Below are 13,321 nucleotides of genomic sequence, written 5' to 3'. Positions count from 1 at the left end.
ACCTGAGAGGTCAACCAGGTACTGGCGCTGGAGTATTTACGTGTCATGTTATCATAAGAGTCCTATTCATTTTAAACATTGTGGTTATCGCCAATACCGGTATATTGTCACACTCTAAATTAACACGATGTCGATATTTCATGCTTTGAATATCACGATTATCGTCAACACCGGTATATTGCGACACCCCCTAGTGTGGATCAATATATATGCATTCGAACATGACGTGAAATATCCGTAATCGAACTATAAATAAATGATCCGGTTTTTAAAGTGCCATGTGTAGCGAATTTTTTTTTTATTGTTTGCCATTTCATCCAGTAGCGGGCACTCTAAACGTATTGTAGCGTAGGCCCATGACCAAATCTAGCGAATAATAGCCAACAGCCACCCTGTTGTGAAAATGGAAGATAACGCACAGAACGCCTGAGCGGGACAATAACGACCCCAACTCATCTAAAAAGTAGTGTCTGGAAATATTTTGGGTTCTACACCGAAGATGGAAAAGTAACCTGAAGAAGAGGCATGGGCGTCGAAACGTTAGTCGTTTTGTACCAATAATAAATTATTTTAAACTTTGTGTGCTCCGGTCCTGTTCCTTGGTCCTAGCTAGACCTTGGGTTTCCTCTCTTTATGGAAAAGTAACCGGTAAAGATAAGGTAGTTTGGCGAATTTTCAACAAAAAAAAAAAGTTTACTTGCGCATCCTCGACATCCAATCTTCGCGCTCACCTGTCGAGTTACCGTCCAAATGAGGCAGCGGAGACAGAGGCACAGCAGACGGCCAGAGCATCGCCAGACGTCTAACATCGTATGACTGCATACTTTCCTGCACAACCGGTCGGCACCTTTTTTCCCATGTAGCCTAATTTTGTGATTGGCTATGCATAGTGGCACTTCATATAGATTAAGTTGATAACCTGCTGTTTCAAACATTAAGTCAAAAAAATTTTTTTTCAGACATGGCCTGAGTCCTGTTATGACTGTCAAGACTGTTAATAAATTTGTGATTGAATCTCCGTTACGGTGTTTTTTTTCTTTTTCGTAGATATTCGAATATATTCGAATACATTGCTTGATATTTGATATCCGTTCAAATTAGATTTTTCTCAAAAGTGACAGCCCTACTTCACATTGAGAACAATTGACACAAAATAACTTTTTACAATTGGTGCAAACGTTTATTGATGCTCAAGAAGACACACTAGGAACCAAGCGGATGGAAACTTTAGTAAACAAGATGAATAATTAAAAATTTGTATTGTCTTGTGGGAACTATACATATAGGTATCTTAGCTTCTGAAGGTCTTTTATCACGTTTGTTTGTATAAATTCTGCATCTTAGGAGCCAAAAGGGGTATTCAAACTCACTCTATTTTTTAACATATACCTTTGAAGGATTCAAGGATTTTATTGTCATTCCAAAAACATGGTACATGATCTGGAACGAAATTGCTACCGAGGTCCGGTTAAAACCATCTCAAGTAAATAACAGATCAGCAACTCGTAAATAAATAAATACAAATACACAATCGTACCCCGAGGTCAGTTGACCTCACCAGATCAAAAGTGAAAAGTCAGTGTTGTCTGCTCAGAGTTGTGACCCACTTTTCTAAAATTCTGCTATTACTTTATCCACAATGTATGTCAAGTTCTCAGGCTGATACTCAAAGCAATCTACAGCGATCAGCTCACTGAGTCATTTATGTGTAAACCTCACCGTGATCAAATGTGACAACTAGCAATGTACAGACTTCAAGCCAAACTTAATCGCCCTTTGTCTCTGTCCTCTCTGTAGGATTCCGAAAGATCAGCCTAGATGACCTACGAAAGGCCTACATCGTAAAAGATGTGCAGCAATACATCCTCCACCGGCTAGACCAGGAGGAGGCGCTACGCCAGCACCTCACGAAGGAGACTGCGGAGATGCTGAACCAGCTCCACATCAAGAGCAGCGGCTGCTTCTTGTACCTTGAGCGCGTTCTTGACGGAGTGGTGGAGAACTTCATCATGCTGCGGGAAATTCGAGACATCCCGGGAACACTGAATGGACTTTACCTTTGGCTCTGCCAGAGACTGTTTGTCAGAAAGCAGTTTGCTAAAGTCCAGGCTATCTTGAACGTTATTCTGGCTGCTTGCAGGCCGCTGACTGTCAGGGAGCTCTATCATGCAGTTTGGACTAAAAACATGAGTTTGACGATGGAGGACTTTCAGAAGAAGATGGACATTCTCTCCAAGCTGCTTATTAATGGACTTGGCAGTACTAAGATCTTGTTTCACTACAGCTTTGCCGAATGGCTCCTGGATGTTAAGCACTGCACACAAAAATACCTTTGCAATGCAGCCGAAGGACACAGAATGATGGCAATGAGTTACACGTGCAGAGCAAAGCAGCTTAAACCTCTTGAGGTGCAGGAGTTTGCCTACCACCTGATCAACTCTAACCTGCAGATCGAGCCCTTTAATCTCGCCCTTTGGATGGTGTGGAATGGCACCCCTGCTAAAGACTCCCTGTCCACTTCCATCCCTAAAGAACAGGAGGTGCTTCAACTACTTGTCAAAGCTGGGGCTCACGTTAGCAACGAAGATGACCATGCTTCATGCATTGTGCAACAGGCCTTGGAACGTGAGGACTCTATTCGAACTCTACTAGACAACGGCGCTTCTGTTAATCAAACCGACTCCAACGGGAGAACTCTTTTAGCCAATGCTGCGTACAGTGGGAATCTGGATGTTGTGAATCTTCTTATCTCTAGAAGAGCCAACATGGAGTTGGCAGACAACCATGGACAGACTGCACTTACTCTGTCTGCTAGACAGGGCCACACCAAGGTGGTCAACTGTCTCATCGGGTGTGACGCTAACATTAATCACACGGATCATGATGGCTGGACCGCTCTTAGGTCTGCAGCTTGGGGAGGGCACTCAGAAGTTGTGTCTGCTCTCCTGTATGCTGGAGCTAAAGTGGACTGCGCAGACGCCGACAGCAGAACTGCCCTGAGAGCTGCAGCTTGGGGAGGTCATGAAGATATAGTCCTCAACCTTCTTCAGCATGGAGCCGAAGTCAACAAGGCGGATAATGAAGGACGAACAGCGCTGATCGCTGCCGCATACATGGGCCACAGAGAAATTGTTGAGCATTTGTTGGATCATGGAGCTGAGGTAAACCACGAGGATGTTGATGGAAGGACTGCGCTCTCAGTCGCGGCTCTTTGCGTGCCGGCAAGTAAGGGTCACGGCGCGGTCGTGAGCCTCCTGATCGACCGGGGAGCCGAGGTGGATCACTGCGATAAAGACTGCATGACTCCACTTCTAGTGGCTGCCTACGAAGGCCATGTGGATGTGGTTGATCTGCTTCTAGAAGGAGGAGCGGATGTCGATCATACGGATAACAACGGGAGAACACCTTTGCTTGCTGCGGCATCTATGGGACATGCTTCTGTTGTCAATACTCTGCTTTTTTGGGGTGCTGCAGTGGACAGTATCGACAGCGAAGGCAGGACTGTGCTTAGCATAGCATCTGCACAAGGGAACGTAGAGGTTGTTCGAACTCTGCTGGACAGAGGACTGGATGAAAACCACAGAGACGACGCAGGCTGGACGCCATTACACATGGCTTCTTTTGAGGGACACAGACAAGTATGTGATGCTCTCATTGAACAAGGTGCCCGCTGCATAGAGATTGACAACGATGGACGTATCCCTTTGATTCTGTCTTCTCAAGAGGGTCATTACGATTGTGTACATATCTTGGTGGAGAACAAGTCATGTATCGACCAGAGAGGGTATGATGGGAGAAATGCTCTCCGAGTTGCAGCACTAGAGGGACACAGAGACATCGTGGAGTTGTTGCTGAGCCACGGGGCGGATATCGACTTTAAGGATGCAGACGGTCGCCCAACTCTTTACATCCTTGCACTTGAGAATCAGCTGGCAATGGCGGAGTACTTCCTTGAAAATGGCGCCAATGTTGAGGCCAGCGATATGGAAGGGAGAACGGCTTTGCATGTGTCGTGTTGGCAAGGCCACGTAGAGATGATGAGGTTGCTAATCAACTACCACGCAGATGTAAACTCATGTGATAACGAGAAACGATCTGCTCTCCAATCGGCAGCTTGGCAGGGTCACATAAAGATCGTTCAGATCTTGATTGAAAACGGCACTGTTGTAGACCACACATGCAACCAGGGTGCGACAGCTCTGGGAATTGCCGCTCAGGAGGGGCACATTGACGCGGTTCAGATTCTTCTAGAACATGGTGCGGATCCTAATCACGCTGATCAATTTGGACGCACAGCCATGAGAGTGGCAGCCAAAGGTGGTCACAGCTCCATAATCAAACTCTTGGAGAAATATGGTGCCTCAAGTCTCAATGGATGTAACCCATCTCCGGTCCACACTATGGAGCAACAAATCCCAGTTTCAGTTGCAGGGAAAGTCCAGTCCCTCACTATAAAGTCTAGCAGCTCTGGAAGCACGGGAGCTGGTGATGTTCATGCTGTTCGAGGACAATCCAACGGACCTGTTCATGCTTTCAGCTCACCGTCAGAGTCTCCAGACTCAACAGTGGACCGGCAGAAGTCCTCCCTCTCCAATAACTCTCTCAAAAGTTCAAAGAACTCTTCGCTGAGGACCACCTCGTCCACTGCGACAGCCCAGACTGTCCCCATTGACAGCGTCCATGCCCTTTCTTTCATCGAGCAGATCCAGCAGCATTCGCTGCCTCGCAGTCGCAGTCGACAATCCATCGTTTCTCCCTCCTCAACCACGAGATCCGTCGGCACTCAGCCTGGCTCTCCAACCAGCGAGTTTGACTGGAGCCAGGTGAAGCCAGGCCTCAAGTCCACCAAAGCATCCAAGAACGGCCAAAACTGCTCGAACAAGGGAACATCGAGTGAAAAGAAGAAAAGCAAGAATAGTTCTTATTCACAAGGTCAGGTTCTTGAGTATGAGCTGACTCAGTTTGATAAAAGCCTTGTGCTGAATAAGCCAGTGTCCAGCATTGCAGTTAAAGATCCTCAGTGCAAGATTATAGTGGGCAGATCCAACACCGTAGATTCTGTCCAATCACAGGAGCAGTTTTACATTCAGGCCCAGAGCTGTGCAGAGAAGAAGAGGAACGGCATTATGACCAACCCCAAATACCACCTGCAGGGAAACCAGGTTTTTCTCGGGAGAGTTTCAGTCCCCAGAACCGTTCCCAGCAGGGGACACCAGGACCTACTGGACAATTACCCAATAGGGGAGACGGAATTAAGCCTGAAACAAGCCTTACAGCTCCAGATTGAAGGATCGGACCCTGGGATAAACTGCAAAAAAGAGACGCCGCTATAAATGGTGAGTACATGACGTTTATAAATTGAGTTTTTGCATGTCAATTGGCCATTTTTGTATCTTAAAGCACATTTGTAACTTACATTCACAGTATTATTAAATTGTCATGTAGATTTACAGTGTGTTTTTACATAAAGCTGTAATTCTGTAGTTTTTATAGCATTGTGATGTTTATAAATGATGCAGAGTGTAAAGCTTTTCTCTTTGTTTTAAATAAACTTCAGTAAATATCATGTGGCCTCTAAGATAACCACAGTAGAATTATTCATTTATGCATGTTAGTGGTTCTCAAACTATGGTTTATGTACGGCAAGTCAAATCACCTTTATGTATGTTACGCTATACAATACAGATCGTTTCAAAGCAGCTTTACAGTTATGAACAGGAAAATAATGATCATGAATAACGATAGTCGGTTCAGTGTTGATTCGGTTCAGCTCTGGAGAAAACAGTGATGCCATCATCCAATTCAGTTCTCATCCAATAATGTCAGTGCAGTCAAATCAATAATATTGCTGAATGTTATTGAATATATATATAAATAACCTGGTCTATGCTGCTAAAAAATCTTACTTAGGTGGTACTTGAGCACTTTGATTGGATCAAAGGTGGTACTTGGCCTGAAAAGTTTGAGAACCACTCATATATCTATTGTAATCTTGACAATAACTTCTCAAATCCTGACCTGGGTAGTTTTGATGCTTTTTCAGATGTCTTAACCGTTATTCGTCATTCAGAAAGAGACTGTGCCAAAGTGAACGCTTTCATCCGCAAAAGAACTGAAACCATTTCTCGCATTTCTCTGTGGAACGTCTCAAGAAGAAAGGAAAACTAAAGACCTGAAGAGTCGCCCAGCGGTGATGCGAACAAAGTACTCGTGCCTGTCGACGCTCCAGCCTTCTTGTGGTGACCACGATGCACAACAGACGCTTTTAATTTAATGCATTAATATTTAATAGGCAGTGGATGCACTTTCTTCCTTTGTTTTTCCTTTTTTGAAAAAAATCTAAATTGAATTTCATTTTTTTGTACTTTTTTTTTTTTTTTTGGTGCCTTTTAATGCTTTGTTTATTTTAACTTTAAAAGAAGAAATGTAAATGTTTCTGTTTGTTTTGTCTTGACCTGTACAAGTGCAACTGACAGCAATGTGCCGCCGGAGTACGTTGTTTCCTCTGACAAATATCACAAACTTTCTGTCATATTCACGTCTTGAGTCTTGAGTCTCTTAAAGGCTCCATTAGTCATTCGGTGCACTCATACAATTATGAAACCAGTCTTAGTTTACTCTTCGCACATATTTATTTTGGAGAAAAAAGCCTTTTCCATGTGTGCTGTATTGCTATTATCATGGTGCTATGTTTTGGCGTCGCCTGCTATAATTATTTTGTATTATTATTTTTTCACAGGCCCGAACCACAAACGTCTTATTCCGTCATTTTAACGCTATATTATTATTTGTAGCATTATTGATGCCCTTAAGGAAGAGTAACTCTGGCTTTACCATGCTTCATTATTTAGTCCCTGTGGGACCTGTCTTTGTTTGTTTGTTTGTTTGTTTGTTTGTTTTCCTCTATTTACATAATTGCATATTTAAACAACTGACGTGTATCGTTAACTACAGAGTTTGGTGCTAAATGCAGAGTTCTCAGCGACTGAAGAAAATGCAACGAGGGTAGTTTCGTTTGAGTGCAGGCGATGTCAGGGACGTCTGATTACAAGGTCAGTGAAAGGTCATTGTGCTTTTTACTCATGCCAAGCAGCAAACCACAGTAATATTGCGATTTCAGGATAGGGTTTTTTGAAATGTATACTCCTCAAGCCAAAGTTAAAACCCAGAAAGGATTGAAACAAGGTCTCTGTGCTGGGGGAGGGAGGACCGGGTGGGTGTGGACTGGATTTCAGACATCTGTTTGCCATGAGAAAGGCCATATTGGGTGTAACTGCATCAGAAAAGCTTGTCCTCTGAAGAATTACAGAAAGGCACTTTACTAAAGCCTGGGACAAGGACACTTTTTTGAGATGAAGATGAACCCTGGACAGTATTCAGAAATCTCAAGCCATCTGTTTTCCTCCTTTTGTTCAGCTGTTTCGGTTCTGAGCCTTGGAGTTCGTTTAAAGAGAAGTTTGATTGTAAATAGCTGACACCGTGTACATCGAAAATGTTCACATTTTGAAATTTAATTTCCTGTATTATATTGAGCTGAAATTTTCTGACATATTAAAGTGCTTAATAAACATATCTGCTTTTCTGCCAAAGCAAATTCATTCTTGATTTGTGGTGTTTTCGATCATGACTGTTGTTGTTGCTCATGCTGATTTGAAGCCACAGGCTTGCATTGCAGGAGGGACTCGAGCACCAGAGCGACGCCCGCAAAACAGATTCGCACCATGGATGTGGACTTTACCAATGTCAAATCAACTTTAAGGCAAGACACTATAGGCAAAACCATTGTCTTTTCATGCAATTTCCAAATCCAAATTCACATTCTCACTGTAGTCAATCATTTTATCCCTTAAAACTCATCATTGATCACCAAAATTACATATTTAAATGTTTTTTCCTTGAGTAACTCGACACCCTTGCCTCATTTAGTATGTGTGGTTCTATGAATATGCAAATGAGCCCCGCCTCCACTCACTCGCTCAGCTCAGAGATCCACTGGTTGACGATCACACGTTGATCTGATTGGTTACAAGGTAGTTTGTGACGTCAGAAACACCAGCGATTTCAAAGCGTGTGTTTGAGACTGTCTTTGGTTCACTGCAGTTTTAAGGAGGAAATACTCAGCAATGCTGTCGACTTATGAACTTACACATGCTTTGTCTTAAAGGGATACTTCAGGATTTAGCATTAAGCTTTGTATTAGTAGAAAACCTGTAGTATTTTCGAATTACCATGCTTTCCCCCCTCATATCCCCTTGAGACAAGAGATTTATGTATTTTTTGTCTGGAAAAAATCCTCCGATGACGCAAAAATCGTCATTTTGCGTCATCGGAGGATTTTCTGTCCAGAGGCTAAAGACTACAGCCAGTAGTAGGAGCTGTCCCGCATGTTTTCAGCCCGCCCATAGAGGGTGGGATCTCACTCACAGAATGTACACAGTGTCAGCCGTCTTTCTTTGGAAGCTAAGCTAGCAGGCTCTTGTGGAGAAAGCTGAATAGTAGGAGAAAGCTGAGTAAGTAGGGGTTACCATCCTCCTTTTCCCGGACTTGTCCGGCGGGCGAGATCGTTCAAAATGTCCGGGATTCAGCTTTTGCGTTCTGCGGTCGCCATTCATTGTTTACATGCACACCTTTTGTTTCAATCTAACTGAATTCATTCCGATGGTTCATTCCGATGGTGAATCTGAATGTAGTGTTTACATGAACGCTAAACAAGTGATCGGTTGATGTGCGTTTTACCATTGCTAAGAAAAATCCCGCTCCTCCGTGAGAGATGCGAGACCCGGCGCGCCTCAGTAATGACGCCACCGGCCTCGCGCCGTTCTCCCGCGGCCGTCAGCCTCGTCCTGCTCGCCACAGTAAACATGATGAAAGAATGGCGACTGTAGAACGCAAAAGCCGAATCCCGGACATTTTGGGCGATCTCTAAATCCCTGGCAAACTCATCACGTAGGCTAGCCTTGTTGTTTGTTTTCAACTGCGCTGAGTGCGCTCCCTTACCGGTAGGCGTGGCCTCCTAAGGCAGCGAAGCAAGTGCATTCTGGGAGTTGTTGTCTTTCATCCACATAAGCCAAAAATACATTTTCTGGCTTTTCTCAGTCTAGAAATCTCCAAATTCAAAAATTTCTTCACATTTCTTCTACATAAATGACCTATTTTAAATACACATTCATCTTCCCAGAGGTGAAGTATCCCTTTAAAGCGTATTAAAAACACCACATAGACACATAAACTACATTAAAAGCTGGATTTTCACCACAGGGGGACTTTAAATGTTTATTTCTATTTGGGTATTACAGTAAATGTCTTTAAAGGCAGTGATTTCTTTCTCCACTTCAGCTGTAAAAAACTATAAAAACGATGAAAAATGTATTTGTTTCTGTCTGTTGACAGCAATTTCCAATTTATGCCGTGATAAAAGGAGATATCTAAAACTGTAATGGGTCAACAATATCAAACAAGAATTTTCAGCCTGGCTTTATCCAATGTTCAGATATACATCTGGGGCAGGTTTCACAAAGCTATTTTAGAGCGGTCTATAGTATTAGACAAGTCTAACATGTGCTCATAGACTAGGCTAATGCAAGTTAGACTGTTTCACAGAAATAAAGACTGACTTAATTTGACACCTTACCCCCAGGCTAACTCAGGTCTAAGACTCTGTTACCTTGGCAACCAGCAGTAACAATCAGTTACATTACAAACAGCCAAAAGAAAAGTGAAAATGGCTCATAATTTAAACATTTCTTCTTGTTACTTCATTCTCTGCAAAATTTCCCAAGTAAAATGTCCTTGTAACTGTTATACTCCTCCAACAAACACATATCTTCCGCTGGGGTAAACTGCACTGAGCGGCTGAATGTGCTTACTCGATCCGCCATGTTTTTTGTTTTGAAAAGTGTCTTATTTTACCCAGAATGCATTGCAGTGTAGTCCTACTTAAGATAGTCAGAGTCTTAAGTGCTTTGTGCAACGGTCTGATTTAGATGTCTATCTGAAGTCTGACTATCTACTATATCTAAGCCATAGTCAAAGTCTATCTGTGTGAAACCGGCCCCTGTGGAAATGTAAATAAGTGCATATTTAATTAGTTAATGCATATTTAGAACATTTCAGAAAATTGTCTAATTTTTATCCTAATGATTCCCCTGTAGTGTCTTGCCCTAAGATGGTTTCTATAAGTATGTTATCTTCAGTGTGTGTGTGTGTGTGTGGATATGGGCTCAATGCCCTCGCTCTACACTACACCTGTGGACACCGTCACACACATGTTGTTCTTCACCCCGTATCACATGACTACATCTCTCACAGAAAGGAGCCAGCGATATCTCCATCTCCAACAGCTTTCACACATGAACTATATCTCTTGTGTTTGCAGAGTTCCCGATGATAAGACAAGATTTTCAGGAGAAAGATTGTGTGCCCACAGGTCTTCATGATGTGGGTGAAGTATGACGAGAACACGTGCGTCCACAGGAAGAATGTGAACACTGACTGTTGCTGGAGATGCGTATCTACATATGTGTAAGTACACTCTTAGAAACAAAGAGTCTTTATTGGCTCCGTTTAACATCCATGTAACCTTTCCACTCCAGAGATTAAAGTGTTCTTGTAAGAAACGTTGCTTGAAAGGTTCTTTGTGAAACAAAATATCCCTTTTGAAACCTTTATTTATAAGGGTGTTCAGTATTTGTATGTGTATGTGAAGGGGAATGATTTCAGACAGATATTGCTCAATCTCTCTAAGCTATTCGTCCATACAGTGCAGAAGAATGAAGAAGAATGGGACTGTGCTTGGCTTTAAATAGCTGTGTGTAGGCTGAGTATCTCTGACGTCTCACTGGTGCTTGTGTTCAGTTGTGCCGGACCAGGTCTGACATCCGGAGAGAGCCAGAGACGGGTAGCGGTCGTGCCGAGACTCGTCAGGGTGAGACTCTCAGTGAGTGATCTGTCTCTCTCAGAGCCATCAGGGGGTTTCTGCTGAGACAAAATGTGAATTTTACAGTAATAAAACGCTAGAAATATGGGTAACACTTTATTTTACAGTGTCCATGTTACATGTACTTACCATAGTAATAACAGCAAATTATACATAATTACATGCAACTAACCCTCATCCAAACCCCCTAACCCTATAGTAATATTACTCAGTACTTAAATATATAATTACACTGTAACACCTGAAAATAAAGTGTAACTGAAATATGCCGGTGACATTTTAAGTTTTACAGAATGAACTGAAAATTACCGAAAAATAAGTAAATCATGTTAATAAACCATATTACTCAAATATGTTACATCTTATGTTAATTAGTTTATTGCATAATTTTAGTGTTGTGCGTGAAGTATGTGTATGACACTGTGCACCTTCTATATATTGTATAGTATAGTTATAGTATTTACATCAGCTTGTGGAAAAGCTACTTGTAAAGAATCTTCATTCATCTTGTCTTTCTCTTTACCACGTGTTTTTAAGGTGGTTTTCAATATATTTTATAATAAAATTTTGTAATTTTTTTGTAAATTTAAGTTAAATCTGTAAAACTTAATGTCACTACCATATTTTTTGCGGTAAAATTCTGGCAGAACCAGTTGATTTTCTTTTTTTTTTTATTATTATTATTTATTTTTTACTGTAAATCACACGGACGATTATGGGAATGTTAATTTACTAATTTAAAATGCGCAACACATGTTGTACAATATGTACATATTGATGTGCTCGTCGCTCTCGTGAGTGTGTGCAGTATATCAGCCTTCATGTCATTACGAACCTGTTTGACGCTTTTCTTTTTGTAAACTAAGATATTTGAAGAACATTATGGAGTCAAACAACTTTGGACCCCATTTACTTTCATTATAAGCAGAAAGCAGACATTTCTCAAAATGTCTTGTTTTGTAAATCATGGCTGAATGTTGATTTTTGGCTGGACTGTCTCGACTCAGACCCTTATAACGCATATAAACCCCTTATAACTCGACGGATCTGCCAGAACTAAAGGAGTAATGTGGATGAGCAGCAGCAAACGCTGAATTACTCTAGTTTTCCTCAGTCTTTCCGTCATTTGTCTTGCGGTGCGGGCCGTAATTACACCGAGCTGCACGTGGCAGCGCAGACCTCAGGCTTTTTACCCGAGTCATGTCTAAAGTTTTCCTGTTATGCTGATCCGACAGATTTATATTTATAGGCTATACGTGACGCTGAGCCGCGCAACAGGCCACAGAAACACACTCGTTCAGCTTTACTGAAGCCTGCCACTCTCTCAGCCAACCGAGTCTCTCTGACGGGTCACTGGAATCAAGCTGAAGTTAAATATCAATATTACATGGAAAAACTTACAAAAATTAGAAATGTTACTTTGGCAACTACTGAAATAAGCTCACGGTGAAGCACTTACATTACTAACTGCAAATAAATACAAACTGAAATAACAAATAAATTAAACCTAAATGGTAATATTTAAAAAGAACAAAAACTAATACAAATGACAAAGGCACAAATTTCTTAAAACTTTAGATAAAAATGAAAAACTGTTAAAATATAACATGAAAAAATTTATAAAAATAAAAGCAAATTCAAAATAAATACTGAAATAATATATAAATAATGCTAAAATGATTAAGTTGTAAGTAAAACGGCTAAAAAAGTCTTACTTAAAAATTTCTTGCCATTTCTTTGGAATTATTTGTGAAATTGACAAGAAAATTCGCAGTGAAAATTTTTCATACACCTTTATTTTTTTCCTGATGAATGTTTCCTGATGATTAGATGCATTTTATTACAGAATATACAAAATATACGAAAGTATATAAAAAATAATAATCATGATAAAATCAGACTTATTGGAGGCATGACATCATTTATTATTTTCATGTCGTCTTCTATCGTTTATTGGGGTGTTTTGACACTTTATTTCGGTTGAAACGTGATTTCACCAAATGTTTGTGTTTTACGGCGAAGCAAAACTACACCGGTTTATATCACTCATAATATCTAGTAAACAGTCGTAGAGTTAATGATGATATCAGTGTATCTGAAGCTGTGTCTCATGGACAGATGTGGAGGAGGACCAGTCTCACACACACACACACACACACACACACACACACACACACACACACACACACACACACACACACACACACACACACACACACACACACACACACACACACACACACACACACACACACACACACACACACACACACACACACACACACACACACACACACACACACACACACACAGATGATCTCTGTATCTCAACAGCTGTGTGTGTGTGTCTGTGTGTGTGTGTGTGTGTCTGTGTGTGTCTGTGTG

At 41.6% G+C, this 13,321-nt stretch overlaps 1 protein-coding gene and 1 long non-coding RNA gene across 2 annotated transcripts in view; both read left to right on the top strand.

The window, feature by feature from the left end:
- The window catches only part of ankrd50 (ankyrin repeat domain 50), a 31,886-nt gene extending 24,292 nt beyond the window's left edge, over window positions 1–7,594 (top strand). Inside the window, exons 4-5 of the mRNA XM_082176851.1 lie at window positions 1,798–5,336; window positions 6,044–7,594. Of these exons, the coding sequence (XP_082032977.1) occupies window positions 1,798–5,333 (3,536 nt within the window). The 3' untranslated portion in view covers window positions 5,334–5,336; window positions 6,044–7,594. The remainder of the gene's footprint in view (window positions 1–1,797; window positions 5,337–6,043) is intronic.
- LOC309504185 overlaps window positions 1–13,250 on the top strand; it is a 60,204-nt gene extending 46,954 nt beyond the window's left edge. Inside the window, exon 2 of the long non-coding RNA XR_014207991.1 lies at window positions 7,901–13,250. This is a non-coding gene — a long non-coding RNA (uncharacterized lncRNA). The remainder of the gene's footprint in view (window positions 1–7,900) is intronic.
- The last annotated feature ends 71 nt before the right edge of the window (window positions 13,251–13,321 follow it).

This window comes from Leuciscus leuciscus (assembly GCF_965113295.1).
Source record: "Leuciscus leuciscus genome assembly, chromosome: 8".
Taxonomy (NCBI): domain Eukaryota; kingdom Metazoa; phylum Chordata; class Actinopteri; order Cypriniformes; family Leuciscidae; genus Leuciscus; species Leuciscus leuciscus.
The sequence above is the reverse complement of the archived record's forward strand: the minus strand, read 5'-3'. Positions and strand labels throughout refer to the sequence as shown.